The sequence below is a fragment of the Lytechinus variegatus genome, chromosome 2, assembly GCF_018143015.1.
Source record: "Lytechinus variegatus isolate NC3 chromosome 2, Lvar_3.0, whole genome shotgun sequence".
NCBI lineage: Eukaryota > Metazoa > Echinodermata > Echinoidea > Temnopleuroida > Toxopneustidae > Lytechinus > Lytechinus variegatus.
In genome coordinates, this window is record NC_054741.1 from 19,499,577 (window position 1) to 19,520,720 (window position 21,144).

The window sequence follows — 21,144 nt, forward strand, 5'->3', positions numbered from 1 at the left end:
ACAAACTAGCAATCACTAACTTAAAATATTGTCACGACACTGAGGTTCAAATATATAACTTACTGTTTCATAAGATTTTTGTAGGTAGAATTTGGAGTCAAAGAATGCTTTGCTGTATTCATCAATCTCATGAATAAATCAGTCAATGCACTATTAACTAAGGTAAAATAGCATTTTGATAAAAACTTTTACGATGAAAACAAGCAAAAGTATGAATAAAAAGATCCCTTGCAGCATCTCTGATGACCAACATAATGCTAAATACAGTACATTAAAACATAAACATTACTTCTGACTTAAAAAAAGAGTACTGCAATCAACCATACAATGGAATGTACATCAAGAAACAACTTTGAAGTACATGTTTGAACATGACATGTGTGTCACCAAAATTGACACTACTTTTCTCAAGGCAAGTTGAAGGAGAAAATATTGTATTATTTTCAAAGGTACTATATTTCACATCTGTTAAAATCCTACTATATCTTTCCATCATTTATAATAAAAATCTACGTACATTTCTTCAATGTAAAAGAAACAAGAAATCAACATAATCTAATACGTATGTACGTAATTGTGAACATGAAACTTTACTACACTGTTTTATTGCTCTTGATTATGTAATATTAAGGCAATTCCGTAAAATAATCAACCTTTTTTGTACATCCGACCCCCATTTTTCTCACGTCTTATTTCACTTCATAAACTGACCAAGTCATAATCGTATGAGAACATTAAAGACTGTCATAAGAACTAGAAATCAGAGACAGAAAAATTAATGAACGTCTCACCTACATGGGGTCAGACGTACACATTTTATGTAGTTGCATATTAGTGATTACCTTCCAATGTCTAAAATACTCACCAAATCTGATTATATTACCATTATTTCAAGTTACATGTACACATACATATGCTACTCAAGTCAATTACATAAATATGGAAGTGTAATTAGTATTCACTGTATACAGTAAAAGCCTCCCAACTGTGGGATATTTACACACAATCATATGAAAGTATCATGATCGTTCATAATGATACAATAATAATGTACATATTCCACATTCATCTTCTTTTGCACCTAATAAAGCATCTAGACCAAATTCATGTTTTTACCAATATATATTTTTTCTGACAAGAAAAAGAACAATTAGACTTTGAAATTAACATTTCATACTAGACGATGAAGTGGTAATATAAACTATAAAGTTAATCCTATTCTATCACCAATGATATTTGGAGTAAAAAAAAATTGGAAAAAATGATTTCCAACGATAAATGCAGCTATATAGAATGATTTAATTTTAGACAAATTAGAAGTATAAAACATACACAGCTTTTGATAGGTGGCACCACCTACTCTGTCATAATCTTTGGTTCTTTTACAAACTTTTCTATAAACATCATGGCTACATGAGTTGCTAAGACAAATGAAAGCTTCACATTACTAAAAATGAAACAATACTCCTAGTTTCTTCAATTTGACGCATATCTCAAAATAGGTGCACCACATGAAAAGTGGGGAAGGGGCAGAACAAAATGGCTAAGATAGCAATTTAAAATTACTATTGAGGACCTGAAATAATACTAATTTTAAAAGTCAAGTTCAAATATCATATTCAAAGTTAAAAGCTACTGTGCTGGCTACTTCTCATCTTCTCATGATTTCCAAATCCCATGTTCTTGAAGATAGCTATTTTCTTATAAGTGAGCAGTAAATGTCATGAACTTTCAAATGTCAGTCAAAAAAAGGAAAGACTTTAAAAAAAGTAGGAATAGAAATAGTCATTGCACATTACCCAAGGAAATCCTGACGGTTTTCAAGTATGGCTTTATAAAAAAAAAATCTGTTGTACCACTTACCAGAACTATACAAAATGATGCAAAGGGATATTGAAAATTGTGATTATCTTTTTAACAAATAAGGAAATCTTTAAGTAGATCTATAGACCCTGGACATTAAGAGGACATGGCAAATAGTATAATTTATAACTGATAAAATACCAATAATTTAATAGGCAGTTCAATTGTGCTTTAACCCTAAAAAGACTGGGGGGGGGCTGATTCAGCCCCCCCCTCAACATTTTTCGCAATAAATCCGCTGTGCGAAATTTTTTGACTGCGTCGCTCTCTGACTTTTTACTTTCAAGTCTCGCCCAACTTTTGAGACCAAAATTGTGACCCCCGGGTACGCGGTTCCAAAATTACGCAACATTTCGTAAGTGCATGCAGACCCAAAATTACTCAAAAACGTGAATTTGTGTACAAATCCAATGCAAATAGTGTTCTTAGCCAAAATTCATAAATGTTTCATTATTTTTCCTTTTACTGCTTAAAATCAATTAATTTTATCTTGTTTATGGTCAAAATAAAGTCCCCGACAATTTCCATTGAAAAAACAATAAAAAACAAAAAGTCGAAAAACAAAGAAATACATAAGAAATTTAGAAAACAATAGAATACATAAGAAAATAAATTTGATTTTGAAATTCTTTTAAAATCAATTTGATCAGATGCCTATCTAGAGTATGTGAAACAAAAATTAGCATTTCAGGGGCATTATTTTATTAATTAGAGCAAACTTATGATTTTACGCATAAATTAGCATAATTAATGAGACATGAGATTTTTTGCCGAATTTGATGTTATAGTTTTGTAGATAATGCCATGGGTAACGCGTGCGCCAATTTTCGTCGCGATCGCGCGATCAACGGCCGAGATCATAAGGGTCCCCCAGTCTTTATAGGTGTCGAAATAGCCCAGTCTATTTAGGGTTAAAAATAATGGATGTTGAGTATTGTGCACATTAAAAGCACCAGTGACTAAAACTATCTTGCAACAAAATACTACGACTAAAATCCATCTCTCGTCCTCAAGATTCCTCACGTTACATTTGTTTGTAAATATCAAAAGGGGTTCCACTCACTATATATATGATCTAAAACCAACTTTTGCATTTCAATTCAAGGCACTTTTCAATCACCTCTGTGTCTATTTCTCCCAACACAGTAAGAATAGGTTAAGGCACAAGGAAAGTGTATTTGAAACTATCACAAGTGATATCATTTTACTATTACATACTATTGTAAGTGTCATCAAGGCTTTTCTTTGCTTTTTTGGTGTCAAATGGGCTTCGGTGTTCATCAACAGGTCTTTTAGTGGAAGCTGGTGTCATTGCGGAATCAAGGAAGTTTCCAGGCTGTAGTGTTGTAAAAGAAATTATAAAGAAAATTTCACCATTCACTCCTAAGGAGAAAGCCCAATGGTGCAACTATTCTAAAGTGTTGTATCGAGTCATATTTTTCACATAACATGGATAAAAGAGTGCATAAAATCAACAGAATACAAAAATCTCCATGTCTGTGAAAAGAATTTACAATTCATGAAATTGAAACTGTATGTACATCAGGCAAAGAGAATTCTTTAGACTATGGAATTGACATAATAGAAAGGGACTGAGAGCAGATCAGCAGAATTTAAATACATTGTTAGCTTAAAATCAACGATCAAATGAAAAGAAAAATAGGTAAGGCAAGATAAAAACAAATTCCAATCAAAATATAAGTCAGAAGAAATGGACCTCAAAGAGTGTTTGTTTCTGTTCTTTTTAATTACCTTTGGTTTGCTAAACTCCTTTGTTGCACACCAAGCGGCGAAACACATCTCAGCCTTTGCAACATTCTCAGGATCACGATGCTTGCAGTACACACGTATATAGTGCTCCACAAAATTCTCCGGAAGCATCTGGGACACCTGATAAGTGACACATCATTACAAAGATGCATTATTATGAAGTTCTGAGAACACATGTACCCACATTTCAGGGTTCCCAGCTTTTCAAGAAAACAAAATTCTGTGAGTTTTCCCTGATGAAGTTTAAAAATTCCCTGATAATTATTTAAACCCATTCCCAGGTTCGCATATTTTCGAAGTTTTTGCTGTAAATTATATGTATTTTCAGTATAAAAACAATAATGTACTATTACACAGGCATGTAATTGGCTCCCTTTCCTCCATACAGCCATCCTTTCCTCACCTTACACAGAAAGAGGTTAATATGCAACAAAATACAACTGACTACCGTGCTTTCGACTTTTGGGCTGATAAAAATTTCCTGATTGTTCCCTCATTGGAGGCATTTTCCCCTGATTTGAGGTATTTTTTTTTCCAATTCCCTGACATTTCCTTAACTGGAAAAAAGTTGAATAATTTTCCCTGATTTCCCTGATGGGCTGGGAACCCTGCATTTGTTGCAAATTACTATCAAATAAATAACCCGTTATGCATCAGCAGAGAGCACACTCTGTGACAAAATTTTACTGGTAATGAAGCATGTGTGCTTTTTTTTGCGAAGGTTGTTCAAGCGACTGAAATAACATGAAATGTAAACAACCCCCATCCTAGCACACAACTTAAAATAGAATAGACAAAACTTAGTATTTAGCACTAATGATGATGATATCAAGCCATGTTTGTTATATGATATTGATAAAGAGATATACAATATTACAGATTTGAGGCTCACTATCCAATAGGGCATACTACAGCCCATATGGCAAATGGAACTGCAGTATACCCCAGGACATATTGCAGGGTCAATGCCACCCAGTAGCGAAAGTTTTAACTTGACCAAACTTAAAAGAGTTCTTTGTTCTATGCGACTTGACTATGCATCTGATTTATACATACATGTATTTAATTACAACACTGCATGGCAGCAGTCAGTAGTTAACTCCATGACTGGAATTTTGCCCAATCACAGGCTGACAATTTTTAATGCTATGTAAACAAATGGCCATTTATCACTAGAAGAAGAACACATCAATTTAATCTTTCAATACACGTGGTATACTAAGCTACACAGCTGAACAAGCTTCTCTCTCTCTTTTTTTTTTCTTTCATTGGGCCTTGGGCACTCAGCAAAGTGGATACGGTGCACTACAGATCCCATCTATCATTACGTAAAGGCCACCGCACACCTTACGACCCGACTGGTCTGCGACTGGCTTGCGACTAAGTGAGGGGAGATGAATCGCAAGGTAGTCATAAGCCTCGACACCGCACACCTTGCGATCCGATCTGCGACACACGCATGCACTTTTTGCTTTTTGCCATAGCATCTGAGAAATTGAGCTTACTACTGTGTATGCGTGTTGTTTATCATATACGCATAGTGTAACTCTACTGTCTGATTGGCTGGAGGTTGGATTGAGCTTGCGATCCGGCCATAAGGATTCAACATGTCAAATCCTTCCGATTTTCCTTGCGACCTGTCTGCGACGCTCAAGCTGACAAGAGCTGTGACGTCACATCTCCCCTCACTCAGTCGCACACCAGTCGGCGACCAGTTGGGTTGTAAGGTGTGCAGTGGCCTTAAGAGAAACATACAAAATTCTAGAGGGCTCCTTACCTGTCCTTTCCTGATCTTGACTGCCTTGTTGAGGTCTTCCTTGGAGTAGAACCGGACATAATCCACAGGGTTCTGATTCCCCATTCCATAGTCCATCTTCACCACCTAATATGACAATGATAATCAAATAGAGAAACAAATTGTTGCACCATCAACGGTATGATCAGCTCTCATTACAGACCATAACTGAGGCTGAATGTGAAATTTACAAATCGAAAGCCCATTAGCAAAGCACAACAATGCAAGTTTTGTGCTTATTCACTGCTTGCAAGCCGATTGTTTGCCTTGGAAAAACTAAAATTAGCTGGGTTGAAAAATAGACACAAACCTGGCATTATAATGAATTTGTAGCTTATGAGTTTTTGATTAGTGAATGATTTGTCAGTTTCACTTTTCGCTAGAATCAAGGTTTTTAATGGAAATACATTTAGACCCATGAAAGAAATGGAGCTAAAAATATTTGTAATAATTGCACCATTAGTGGTATAGTTGCACCATTAGTTGTATGGAAAACTTTAGCTTTGCCTACAAACTGATTTCAACAGAAAAATATTTGAAACCATGAAAGATACAGAGATCCAAATATTGGTATACTTGCACCATAAGTGATATATTTGCATCATTAATGGTATGTAAAACTTAAGCTTTACCTACAAACTGATTTCAATGGAAACATATTGGAAACGATGGAAAATATGGAGTGAAAAAAAATCATGAAGTTACAGAATCATATTGAATACTTACATGAACCACCAGGTCATCTAGATCAAGAATATTCACCAAGTTTCAGAATAACATTGGATACTTACATGAACCACCAGGTCATCTAGATCAAGCTGGGGTCCTTTCAGGTCCTCCTCTGACACTGCCAGGCAGATCTGTTTGCGTATTTCCAGTTGTGACTACAAAAAGAGAAACAATGAATTCAAGAGTTATAAACAAAGTGGTTCGCAGATCTGTTTGCGTATTTCCAGTTGTGACCAAAAAGAAAAGAAACAATGAATTCACAAGTTATACATAAGGTGGTTCGCGAACCAAGAGTCTCGCCTGATAAAATATGCAATATGATCTTTTGACCCCTAATGAACACACATACATGTGGTATTACCCAAGGATCATTTGTATCAAGTGTGATCATAATTGATGCAGAAATAAAGAAGTGAGAGCACGTTGAACCAAAACTTTGCCTTTTGACCCTTAAATGACCTTTGACCCCATCATCATCAACAACACACATTATCCAATGATCATTTGTACCAAATTTAATCAAAATTGATGAAGACCAACAGACTGACAGACTAACAATATCTTCAATACAGAGAAAATATTGCAGCTTCAAGCATGGTTGTGGCTCTTATAATTAAGAAAAAAATTGTTAAAAGTCCCCCCCCCCAAAAAAAAATATATATATATATATATATATACAAATAAAACAAAGATGATTAACAACAATAATAGTAAGATGGTTAAGTTAAATTAACAATTAAGAAAAATGAAAAAGGCATTATGAATTTTTCATCAATGTGACATTTCACGTCCAAGATTGTTCATCGACAACTGTTACAAACTAAAAATGTCAAATATTTGCATTTGATTTTAGAAAAACATTGATGATTCAGAATGCAAGTGCTTAACTCTTCAGGAAGCCCATCCCATATAATCCTTACCTCTAATTTAGTGCCAGCAGGTGGCTGTGACTGTCCTACACACTTATAGAGCTGCCTGGTAAGGATCTTCTGGATGATGTCTTGGGAATCCTTCAGGCCTTTATTCTGGGAGAAGAGGATATGTTCAAGTACACTATCTGTCAGGTGGGTGTAGGCATGCATGTCATCAAGGGATTCAGACATGGTCAACTTTTTCCTGCATTAGAAATTCCCAAAATAAGAGAGATATTAGAAGAGATACATCAGGGGGCCGTCTTACAAAGAGTTGCGGAAAGCCATGGAAACCTATGGAAAGCCAGCAAAGTCAACATATTAAATACATGTTTGTTAAAAAAAAATTCTAGATATGAATGTATATCCATAAATTCATTGATTTCTTGACAATTTGGTGTGACCTCCTTTGTTTACAAAGGACATTTTGCAAATTTCCTGTAGAAAAAATTATGATACTGATGGATTTTCATAGAGTTACGGTTGATGGATCAATCGTAACTCTTTGTAAGATGGGCCCCTGATAAGGAGGTATATGTATTATCACTTGAAGCCTTTTGTCTTGTGAGAAGAGAATGTATTTTATTAAACTAAACCAAGGTTCACAAACATGCTTAAAACAATCACATGAACACTGAATAAGAATGGCAACACTGGAGTCATCAGATATGGTCAGCTTTTTCCTGCATCATTTACAAAACATTTCCCCAAATTTTATATTGGAATGAATTTACAAAATAGGTCACTCTTTGAAGCACATTCATATTACTTTCTCTCCACAAAATAAGTGTTACTGGATGCATTTTCAGAGGCATGTTTTGATTGCTAACCATGGCTCTTTTTAAACACATTTGACATCAATAGCTAATTTGGCAATGGCCAATCAACATCTTTGTGGCATGCGCATTTCGTTGAAATCATTGACCAGGAACCAATCAGAATTTTTCTTTCATATTTGCAATCCATGGCAATCCCTTCCATTGTGTTCAAGGACAGGTGTGTACTTCCAATGTTAGATATTAACATCCACTATAATGACCCAGTCTTACCCTTGTTCTACTGCTAGACCTGCTGGGTAGTGGGTAAAAACTACAACATATTTCCCATTTTGTTTTAAATTAAAATTATGATATAATGATTAATTCAAAATATTTATCAATGATAATTATACAGGGAAGCAAAACAAACATATCATATATATGAAGGCATCTACAAACATTTATTTCTTTAAGATTTATATATGTATAACAAGAGTGTCGCTGAGGTGAGCACATAATACGCCAGTCTGTAACGCGGAAAATGGAGCTATTGGTCAAGCAAGAAAAGTGAAAGATGGCGACTTCACCTTTGACCTACTGACCTCAAAATCAATAGAATTGCTAGGATCTATGCTAGTATCATACACACACCAAACTACATGAGCCTAGGTTAAGTTCAACTAAAGTTATTGCATTAACAAGGACTTCAGAAGGATAAGATGAAAACATGTCACTGTGACCTTTGACTTTTTTACCTCAAAATCAATAGGCTTCCTGGGATCAATGCTAGTATCATACACACCAAATTATATGAGCCTAGGTTAAGTTTAGTTATCGTGTTTATAAGGACTGCAGAAGAGTAAAATGAAAATAGGTCACTGTGACCTCGACCTTTGACCTTTTGACCTCAAAATCAATAGGCTTTCTTAGATCCATGCTAGTATTATACATACCAAATTATATTAACCTAGGTTAAGTTAAACTGAAGTTATCACGTTTACAAGGACTGCAGAAGGGTACAATGAAAATAGGTCACTGTGACCTTGACCTTTGACCTCAAAATCAAGAGGCTTCCCTGGATCCACGCTAGTATAATACATACCAAATTATATGAGCCTAGGTTAAGTTAAACTGAAGTTATCGCGTATACAAGGAAAAGTTAACAGACGGATAGACAGATGGACGGACACCGAGCATGATACCATAATACGTACTGTCAAGACAGGCATATACAAGGCAAACGCCAAGCGTTGTCTCGCCTGCATATTGCAGTCATGAAGAGAATGTATGTCAAAACTATGCTATATGACTTCTGAGGCTGTCAGCAGTTTAGGGGGTGAATTGTGGTTCTGACAGTTTACATATGCAATAATGCTATAGGCCTACTTTATCCCTAGGAAATGAGATAACACTAAGAATGCTGTTAATACTATGAAGCTATAATGATTTCCATGGAAGTAAGGAAATGAATGTTAGTGAAAAAAAATGTAATTCATAATAATGTGAGTGAAAACTTTGACAGCTTTTCTATTGTACCTTTGGCAAATTTGTGTGAATATTATAAATGGTACCAAGAACTATAGCTCATTAAATAAATAACAACAGCTTTTAAAGAATAAACAAGTAAAATACAAAATCTGGTTCAAGTATAGAGAGTACCGAGTTCTGAAGTAAAATGTTCATTGACCTTTGACCTTAATCAAATTCAACTCACATTTTAACTTGACCTGCACCTTCAAAAGATGGACCTCTTGTATGAATTTGGCAATCCTACCTAGAAGCTGTAGAAAGTTATTGGGTGTACAACACAGCACAGTGCCAGTCATGGAAAGTTCATTGACCTTTGATCTCATTCAAATTCGACTCATATTCGAACTTGACCTGTGCCTTCAGGAGATGGACCTCTGGTATGAATTTGGTGATCCCACCTCAAAGCTGTAGAAAGTTATTGGGTGTACAACACAGCACAGTGCCAGTCATGGAAAGTTCATTGACCTTTGACCTTTAACCTTATTCAAATTCGACTCATATTCAAACTTGACCTGTGCCTTCAGGAGATGGACCTCTGGTATGAATTTGGCGATCCCATCTCGAAGCTATAGAAAGTTATTGGATGTACAACACAGCACAGTGCCAGTCATGGAAAGTTCATTGACCTTTGACCTCATTCAAATTCGACTCATATTCAAACTTGACCTGTGCCTTCAGGAGATGGACCTCTGGTATGAATTTGGTGATCCCACCTCGAAGCGGTAGAAAGTTATTGGGTGTACAACACAGCACAGTGCCAGTCATGGAAAGTTCATTGACCTTTGACCTTTAACCTTATTCAAATTCGACTCATATTCAAACTTGACCTGTGCCTTCAGGAGATGGACCTCTGGTATGAATTTGGAGATCCCACCTCGAAGCTATAGAAAGTTATCGGGTGTACAACACAGCACAGTGCAAGTCATGAAAAGTTCATTGACCTTTGACCTTATTCAAATTCGACTCATATTCAAACTTGACCTGTGCCTTCAGGAGATGGACCTCTGGTATGAATTTGGAGATCCCACCTCGAAGCTATAGAAAGTTATCGGGTGTACAACACAGCACAGTGCCAGTCATGGAAAGTTCATTGACCTTTGACCTTTAACCTTATTCAAATTCGACTCATATTCAAACTTGACCTGTGCCTTCAGGAGATGGACCTCTGGTATGAATTTGGTGATCCCACCTCGAAGCTGTAGAAAGTTATTGGGTGTACAACATAGCACAGTGCCAGTCATGGAAAGTTCACTGACCTTTGACCTTATTCATATTCAACTCATATTCGAACTTGACCTTTGCCTTCAGGAGATGGACCTCTGGTATGAATTTGGTGATCCCACCTCGAAGCTGTAGAAAGTTATTGGGTGTACAACATAATTGTTGACGACGCCGCCGACACCGGAAATAGTGATACCTATGTCTCGCTCCGCTACGCAGGCGAGACAAAAAACGAAACAATTAGATACTGACCCATTAGCTCCTGGAAAGATCCTGAGATGTTCATCAGCTTTGATCAGAGCATCTACAATCCTACAAGAGAAAATTGAGTTAATTATGTCAGCAAAATGTTACTGCAAAGGCAGTGAAAATAAATTTAGATAATGGTTTCACACTTAAAAAATTGATGTCCTCATACCTAAATTATGTTTATTAGTAGCTGTATCAATCATGAAATCAATAAATATTTTTGACCATTTTTTTAAATGAAATTGTGAGGAAAGAATTACAGCTTTGGAAAAGGTTCAATCATGTGAATAATATTGAACCATTTTCAAGCATTCAAATCTTACAATCCCATATTAAACATATTACTTTTATTGATGGATTATTCAAGAAAGTTTCAATTTTTCAGTTAATCATATTCAGCACACCCCTCTCTCTCCCATTTAAGTTTTTAATTTTTTCTCAGTAGAGATGCTATGAAAATTAATATACAAATTTATTGATACTATATCAGAAAAATATAAGCTCAAAGATTGTATTCTGAATTTACACTAAATAGAGGATTTTTTTTCATACTGTTTATTTTTTTTATTTAGACATTGTGATGGTTAATATATTCTTGCATTATATTTGATAAATCATATTTAAAAAAATGAATTATCATAGCATTCAAACCAGTTTAATATGGGCTTCAAGAGAAAATTTCATTTTAAAATAGTGTAAAGAGTAAAGGGGGAACAGGAAAACAGAAACAATTGCACAGATTGAAAACAAATAGAAAATCACTTAGATAGATATATGATGCAGTATTTGGTACCCTGGGGTACCAAATAATAATCCGCCATTTTGTTGAATTATTTATTTTATTTTTTGCGCTGTACCCTGGGTTACCAGAAAATATGTACAAATATATTTTAATGTTTTGTACAGATGTTTTTTTTCTTTTTAGTGATCTTATGTAACAATTAATGCATGCAAATGATAACTTTATCATTATAAATTCATTTTAATGACATTAATATTATTCATTACGTAAAATTATAATTATTGACGTTAATCACAAGAATCAAAGTCCATAAATTTAATTTTAGCTCTCCCCCAACATTGCTCGATCATTATACAAAAACTAATGGCTATCTTCACTTTTGGAAATTCATGCAATACCATTGCAAATGCACTGCGCTGTGCCTGTGATGGACGAGTAATAAGCCTACACCACCCCCACCGCGTGTACCAGGGCGAGTTTTGGGACTATAAGCTAATCTTTTGTGTAAGTTAGCTGTCTAAAAGTATACTTAAATTCTTAAGTATAACATAATTTGTTTACTATTATTGCATTAGATTGTATCAAAAAAAGGAAATAGGCGTTGTGATCATTGTCCCCATTCATTGTCATGATTGTCGCACCGTGATCACCATGACAACAATGTAACTGTACACTATTACAACACGAGATGGCGGTGCACAACGCTGTACCCCGGGGTACTACGGTACCCCGGTGTACGGCGTGGTGCATCATATGTACAGAACAGCAAAGGAGTTTAGAATGAGAAAATGAATACTTTGAAATACTTACATAGTTTCAATGATCTTGTTTACTTTATGTTGATAGGCTCTCCGATGGAGGGTGTTTCTGGTGTGGAACATGTCATACAGATTGCCTATCTCCTAATTACATAGGATATTACAAAAAATTAAAAAAAATAATAATTACTGAAATTAAATATAAACTGCATTAATGGTATCAATGAATGTAATCGCAGCAAACAGGAATTTCATGAGAAAGTTTTGAAAATCAAGCCTGTCATCATATCATTGTATGTCTATTTCTACATTTACATAAAATAATTCTGTGAAATCATGAAATCTAAGCTGAGAAACAATCGCACTGTAGAATTCTAACTAAAGATAAGCACACACAAAATTTCTAATGCTTGGAAAAAGACCTGGCGCCCGTCTTACAAAGAGCTACTCAGCTACAATTGATCTGATTAATTGTAACTATGGAAAGCAAGCAATGTCTAACTAGTCTTGCCCTGTTATCTACATACATACTTCTTATCTCAGTATTTGAAATGTTGCTTTTTTTTAATGTTTGAAATATGTAAGGAGTCTATCAATTGTTTGCACTTTAATATACATGACCAATTCAGCCATTTGGCTGTGACTTATGTTTTTGATACACCTTGAATTGAATGAATAAATGAATGTGCTGAGGAATTTCAAATCTGTGCACAGTTGCATTGTTTAACTCAGGCTTTATTGTGTGATAGGGGGTTTCAGATAATAAGCTCTTAACTCATGAAAAGTTGTGTGGGTGTTTTGTGTGTGCATTCAGGCATGCTATTATGGGCATTCTATATTGTTTAAAGGATGAACGTTGTCCCATGGCCCTAGCTGCTTTTCTTGTGTTTCCTTTTGTGACAAGCTTTACCCTTAAAAAGTCAATGTGCTTCCTTGTACCAATTACAAAAGGATTACTGGGATTATATGGAACAAATGATCATGACAATAACATCAATTTAGACTAAAAGCTACTTTTGAAAGTAAATGCCACACCCTCTGTGGGAAGGGGGGGTCTAAACTTGAAGTGTAATACAAAATGAGAGGATTCAAACTTATCCTTTTGTATCTCGAAAGATAAAAACAATTTCGCTTAAATGAGCATGTTCTGTGTTTTTTTTTCTGAAAAATTACCTTGTCTCGGCTGCAAATCTGTTTCTCTCCTTCGACCTCAATCACTCTGGCAAACTTCATGTACCTGTGATGGTCAAAGCTGTTGGCTATTCCAAGATTGTAACAGTCCCGGGCGAAGTAATCCCATTTGTCCACATCAACGCCATTCCTCTTGTTTGCCACTATCTCGTACAGGAAGCTTTTTTCACGCCCTCGTCCTTTGTATAGCCACTCTTTCTACAAAGATGTAAGAAAGATAATTGTATTGATTTCAGTAAAACCTTGATTTCATTTTCTGCAATGATCAACCCACTTCACACCATCCCAAAAATAAATTAAAATCCTATTATAGATCTTTTTAGTTGGGATTTCAGAATGATTCCACTTGGTGAATATTGCACTGCTGTTACTTCTGGAATATTTCTAGTATCCAATGTATGGAAGCTTAAAAGTGCCACCGAGATGTTGAGATAATTATCTCGGGAAGTCGACATCTTGATAGCAAAAGATAAGATGACGAGATCCCAGATCTCATCATGTCGACATCTTTTAGAAGAGATGAGATGACAAGATCCCGGATCTCATCATGTTGACATCTTTTAGAAGAGATGATGAGAAGACAAGATCCCAGATCTCATCATGTTGACATCTTTTAGAAGAGATGATGAGATGACAAGATCCCGGATCTCGACATGTCGTCATCTTTTAGAAGAGATGATGAGATGACAAGATCCCGGATCTCATCTTGCCAACATCTTGTAGAATAGATGATGAGATGACAAGATCCAGGATCTCATCATGTCAACATCTTGTAGATGAGATGATCAGATGACAAGATCCAGGATCTCATCATGTTAACATCGTGTAGAAGAGATGATCAGATGACAAGATCTTCGATCCATGATCATGTCATCTAATCATCTCTTCTTAAAGATGTAGACATGACGAGATCCAAGATCTTGTCATCTCATCATCTCTTCTACAAGATGTCAACATGATGAGATCCGGGATCTTGTCATCTCATCATCTCTTCTACAAGATGTCAACATGATGAGATCCGGGATCTTGTCATCTCATCATCTCTTCTACAAGATGTCAACATGATGAGATCCGGGATCTTGTCATCTCATCATCTCTTCTACAAGATGTCAACATGATGAGATCCGGGATCTTGTCATCTCATCATCTCTTCTAAAAGATGTCAACATGATGAGATCCGGGATCTTGTCATCTCATCATCTCTTCTAAAAGATGTCGACATGATGAGATCTGGGATCTGGTCATCTTATCTTTTGCTATCAAGATGTCGACTTCCCGAGATAATTATCTCAACATCTCGGTGGCACTTTTAAGCTTCCATACCAATGCCATCTGACTTCATTTTATATAGTGTTCAAATGAAATCCCTGTCAAGGAGACATTTGCCCCCCTAAAAAATTGTAATAGAATACAGTGTAAAAGGTGACCTGGATTCCTGCTTGTTTACAGATTTAGTGTACATTACACAGGAAGAGGAGGAGAAGTATCTGTGTTAATTTCTTCATGCCTCAGAGTAAATTTCACCCGATGATTGACAGGTGGAATGTCTACTTACAATCTTATGGTAGATTTCTTGTATATTTCATGATTAATTGATTCCTGGCTTGTACATTACATTCCTTTGATCACAGCTTTTAATCAAAAGTAAATTTCCACATTTTCTCTATAGGACATTTCCTGAAGGTGACCTTGTTAAATATTGGCATTATACATCATATCATTACCCTTTCTTCCCTGTCTTTTCAAGTTTCATTATCACAAATATCATCAATCAAAAATAAAGGGCACATTTCTCACATTAATTTTTTTTCTGAATTGTAACTAATTCTTTAGATTCGTAAATATGTCTCCACCATCATGACATCAGGGGCCCGTTGCACAAAGAGTTGCAATCAATCGCAACTCTAAAAATCTTGCACAACTTGATTTTCCACCAATCAACAGCGTGCATTTGGGACTTGCGATTGATTTTTTGACTTGCGTTTAAAGGCAACTCTTTCTGCAACGGGCCCCTTATCAGATATCACAGATTGATAAGATTTATAGAAAAAAAATGATAATTTAATTATAGAAAAAAAATGATAATTTAATAAAAGAAAAAAAAGTTCCCAAACGATTCAAAGTTCAAAATACAATTTTTAGTATTATCTGAAATAATCAGTCAGGAAGACCAATGATCCTAGATCTTGTATAAAATTACATTCCTGTGGACAAAAATGGGCTATGTATATTCAAAATGATTTTTTTTTTACCCCAAACCGATAAATTGCTGGAACACATATAGAGCAACTAAACAACTATTTAGTGATCGCAGCAAATTAGAGGCCATGTGATTTTGACAGTGCAATCTCAAATCTAATCATATCATAGTCATTCTTAACCCTAAAAAGACTGGGGGGGCTGATTCAGCCCCCCTCAACATTTTTCGCGATAAATCCGCCGCGCAAATTTTTTTGACCGCGTCGCTCGCTGAATTTTTTCTTTCAAGTCTCGCGCAACTTTTGAGACCAAAATTGTGACCCCCGGGTACGCGATTCGGAAATTACGCAACATTTCGTAAGTGCATGCAGACCCAAAATTACTCAAAAACGTGAATTTGAGTACAAATCCAATGCACATAGTGTTTTTAGCCGAAATTCATTAAAGGAGAAATATATTGATTATGAATGTGGCCTTATTATATATCAATGGAAAGGTAATGATGTGGGGATCATCAGTGGGTCATTCAAAAATACCGAAAATAATACAAAAAGGTGAAAATCGCCGATTAAAAAACGCTAAAATGCCCCTCCGAAATATGCCTCGCATCGGTCTCTAAATTGACTGGAATTTGATGACGTCACTGTCTGTACGAGAGGCGTGATTGGCTCTCCCACGTGAAGCTCCACTTGCATGCAAAACCTGTTGCGTGGGTACGTTTTCTCCACACTGTCACTGAATACTTCTATCACGAAATGAAAGAAAACCCAGAATTTTATCTAGATTTGGATTTTCAAATTGATGATTTTAAAGATGAAGAGAATGATGATGAAGTGAACAACACAGTGACGTAGTTGGAGGTAAATTGGGGGAACTATGTCGATGATGATGAAAATTCAACTTGCCTGACGATCACAAGTCATGTACATGCCGATTCGCTATCATACAGCTGCTGCTGCTACAAGTGCTAGCTACACCGCGCGGGCCAAATTAAATCCATGAAATTGAATAACCACATCCAGACAGAGTCTATCATAAGAAGGAAAATAATGATATAACTGTAATTACAAACAAGTTAATAACCCGAACCTGAAGGCAAATCAACTCAACGAATAGCAGCAGACGATATGCACCGACAATAAACTTCATGTGGCTGGGATAGATTGTCACTCGTTCTGTTAGATGTAATTTGTAACTCATTAATTTGACAACATTACGAAACTCGGGGAATTATTTATATATATAAAAATATAGTAACATCTCTTATTATTTTTTGTATTACGATAAAACTGTTTTGAAGGAAAACGTTGAGGTAAACTAAAATTATATGTAAAAGATCATCCCCCAACATGCGTAGCTTGTATGTCATTGCAAACAAACCATCTCAAACATGCACGTATTCCTTCCTTGCTCGCCTTGCTGATTGAGAGCTGTGCAACACGTGCATATTCTCTCAGTCTCAGCCAAGGCGAGCAAACAATACGGCATGTGTTGTTGTGATGGTTTGTTTACGATCACATAATGATGGGGATGATCTTTTACATCTAATTTCAATTTACCTCAACGTTTTCCTTCAAAACAGGTTTTATCGTAATTCAAAAAATGATAAGAGATGTTACTACATTTTTATATAGATAAATAATTCCCCGAGTTTCGTAATTTTGTCAAATTAATGAGATAAAAGTTACATCTAACAGAACGATCGAGTGACAATCTATCCCAGCCACATGAAGTTTATCGTCAGTGCATATGCCATATCGTCTGCCACTATTCGTTGAGTAATTGATTTGCCTTCAGGTTCGGATTATTCACTTGTTTGTAAGTACAGTTATATCATTGTTTTCCTTCTTATGATAGACTCTGTCTGGATGTGGTTATTCATGTTCAGCATGAATTCAATTTGGCCCGCGCGGTGTAGCTAGCACTTCCAGCAGCATGAATTGGTAGCGAATCGGCATACATGACTTCACTTGTGATCGTGATGCAAGTTGAATTTTCATCATCATCATCGGCGTAATTCCCGGCCCAATTTACCTCCAACTACGTCACTGTTTTGTTCACTTCATCATCATTCTCTTCATCTCAAAATCATCAATTTGAAAATCCAAATCTAGATAAAATTCTGGGTTTTATTTCATTTCGGGATCGAAGTATTCAGTGACAATGTGGAGAAATGTACCCTTGCAACAGGTTTTGCATGCAAGTGGAGCTTCATGTGGGAGAGCCAATCATGCACGCCTCTCGTACAGACAGTGACGTCATAAAAAATCCCCAATTTCGCGGACGTAATTCTGCGTGTTTGAAGCATTCAGAGAGAGAACTTTAAACTATCAATTAACCGAGTTTCATCGGTCTCCATGATAAATGATGTACACCATCGTGTTCTCCTTATTTTCTCCTTTATTGTGATATATGATTCTCCATTTTTACGATTTTCAATATATTTCTACTTTAATGTATCATTATTTTTCCTTTTACTGCTTAAAATCAATTAATCTTATCTTTTTTATGGTCAAAATAATTGCTTTTTCAATGGAAATTGTCGGGGACAATTTCCATTGAAAAAACAATAAAAAACAAGAAGTTGAAAAACATAGAAATACATTAGAAATTTAGAAAACAATAGAATACATAACAAAATAATTGTGATGTTGAATTTTTAAAACATAAATTTGATCAGATGCCTGTATGAATTTCTGTATGACTGTGACCTGATTTTGTGCTTAATTATGAGGTATCTCAAATAAAGATTTGATTTTTCCTAAGCTGATATGTAGCTGATTTGATGAAAAAAAAAATTGAGAATCTATTTAGAGAGGGATAACAGTAGATTGTTACTTATGCCTAACCTACAAAACACCAACAAGGTGTATGTAGAATAAATACGAGTGAATGAACTGTCCATGAGTTTGGCAAAATCTTATCTGACCTTATCTTGGCTAGAGTCTTTGGGTAATCCTTCAATCTGTTCTCTGATAAATACTAGATCCTGTTCATCCAATCCATTCTCCTTCAGTTTTTCCTCTAGATGATTTTCCTTGATCAGATGATTAAACATCAGTACAGATAGATGCTCATGCTGTTCAGAGAAAAAATAAAAATAAATGGAGGAACAAAAGTAGTGCAGTAGTTCAGTCCCTTGACCCTGAAACAATGAGTTGGAGGTTCAAGTTGCACATGGCATAAATGGCTAGACACTCATTCATATTTGCTATCATGTTGGATCCTAATATATCAGACATTCATTTTGTATAAGTAATCTACTTATGAATACAAATAAATGATAATTATCAGGGCATAACTGCTCCAAATCTTTAAAATACTACACAAAAAGTCTTTGCAGATTTTTAGGCGGAACTGTACAGAATGTTAACTGACTTTGGTAAGCAAAACTTATTCCCTGATCATCTCTGGCCATGATTTTGAGATGTGTGATTTATCAAGTAGGATCTCCACCATTATTTTATAAGACAAACTTAAATACAGATCATTTTGAGTAAATATCACATTTGATACCTTCAAAACTGTTTACTCTTGGAATAAAATTTTGTATTTAAAGTCAGGAGGAATGAAGAATAAGTCAAAATGGTTCAAACAATATATATATTAAATACTCTAGAATAAAATTTGGAAGAGTTTTCCTTTCATCTGCAAAGATTTGCACTTACCTTGTGATTAAAGTCAGGTCTTACATGAGGAATGAAGAATAAGTCGAACATATGGGAAAACGGACCATGACCTGATGATGAAATGATAATAGAGCATTTAAAGTACAAATAGACAAATGAAATAACATAGCATTAAAATGTCATTACACGCATAAGGTTGCAATTTGGTGTTCTAAAGAACTCAAGCAAGACTTGAAAAAAATTGTTTTTGAAAAATCATTTCTATTGATTATCAATTTCATTCATTTTGTTTTTAGCTAGTATTACAATTAAAAACTATAACAAAGAAACGGTTTATCCTCTCACATAGATTTTATTGTATAAAATAGCATCAAAGACAGACACACAGAAGGTTTCACCTTTGTTTTTTTTCTTTCTTTCTTTGTTGGTGATTTGTTTCACCCATTGAAGGGTTAAAAAATAATTTACCACATGCAACAGGAAATTTAAGTGCAATTTTTAGTCACAGTTAAATTTCTATGAAATACCCTTAGAATATTAAAATCATTAGCTAAAAAGAGAAGCTAATTCATAACAGAATGGTATACCAAAATATCAAAGGTATAATCAATTTAATAAAATAATTTATTCAGAACTTAAAAAATGGATAAATGGTAAAAATACCACAGTATCACAAATAAAAAGCCAAATTCGAGAACTCAGATGACAATGGACATATTAGCATCAAAGAAAGAAAGGCCTGATCAAAACAGGCATACAAATATCTAAATTACAATTACACAAGAATAATAATGCCTATATATATATGCAGAGCTGTGAGTGACCACATGGAAATAGCTAAAATTTCAGATGCTCATATATTTTTATACCTGTATGTAGGCAAAGCACACAATAAGCTGAAAATAATAATTTTTAAAGAATAGCAGAAAATCTGAACTATTACACCTGTGTATGTGGAAATTGCCAAGAGCTGTTTAACCCTTAAGTAAGTGACGAATTTCGTGACTACACCACCGCACAAAATAAGAAATTCACATAACAATAAAATACATAGGAAATTAATCATGTTTTAGCAAATTTTTGTAGATATTTGTTAAAAATGTCAAAATTAATATTTTCCCCAAGAAATTAGCAGACTCCTATCTATTTAGTTTGAGTCAAAGGCATATACTTATTTGCATAATTAATTCAAAAATATATATAAAAGATTTTTTTTTGAAAATTCTACTTCACAGATTTGTAGTGCATATCTGACTCTATACACATAATTTTGTGGCGATTGTGCGAAAAATCTCAAGGGAGTCAACTGACACCCCCCCCCCATAAAGCCTGGTCTCATATAGCCAAGTTAGAATAGGGTTAAAGGCAAATCAAACCATCAAAATTATTCAACACTCGTTCTTACCAAGATCATGGCAAAGCCCGGCAATCTGCACACATAGGATATCCTTGTTGGTGATGTCCAGCTCTGGTTGCTTGCGTTGAAGAGAAAGAACAAGCTCTCTGGCAAGGTAACACACCCTGTATTAAGTCAAGAAAATGAGTACATTGGTTTTCTTCACCTGTTGCTCTATGACAGTCGTAATCTAAAAACATCAAGGGCCCATTTCATAAAGGTTTGCAGTTATGCTAACTTTGCCGCTATTGTAACTACTACTGAAGTAACCTTCATTTTGATTAGCTATCGAGTCCTCTTACCATTGCGGTTGCCATAAATAGTGGCAACGTTATCACAGTTGTATTTTTACAAAATGGGCCCCAGACTATAATTTGGTAAATCCATCAATATTACCAGTCTT

At 35.2% G+C, this 21,144-nt stretch overlaps 1 protein-coding gene across 1 annotated transcript in view; it reads right to left on the reverse strand.

The window, feature by feature from the left end:
* Positions 1-2,986: 2,986 nt before the first annotated feature.
* Positions 2,987-21,144, reverse strand: part of LOC121407511 (deoxynucleoside triphosphate triphosphohydrolase SAMHD1-like) — a 29,983-nt gene continuing 11,825 nt past the window's right edge. Inside the window, exons 6-16 of the mRNA XM_041598637.1 lie at positions 20,751-20,866; positions 19,385-19,455; positions 18,646-18,795; positions 13,500-13,715; positions 12,379-12,470; positions 10,830-10,889; positions 7,078-7,273; positions 6,220-6,312; positions 5,411-5,515; positions 3,616-3,753; positions 2,987-3,199 (exon numbers count right to left, since the gene is read on the reverse strand). Of these exons, the coding sequence (XP_041454571.1) occupies positions 3,074-3,199; positions 3,616-3,753; positions 5,411-5,515; positions 6,220-6,312; positions 7,078-7,273; positions 10,830-10,889; positions 12,379-12,470; positions 13,500-13,715; positions 18,646-18,795; positions 19,385-19,455; positions 20,751-20,866 (1,363 nt within the window). The 3' untranslated portion in view covers positions 2,987-3,073. The remainder of the gene's footprint in view (positions 3,200-3,615; positions 3,754-5,410; positions 5,516-6,219; positions 6,313-7,077; positions 7,274-10,829; positions 10,890-12,378; positions 12,471-13,499; positions 13,716-18,645; positions 18,796-19,384; positions 19,456-20,750; positions 20,867-21,144) is intronic.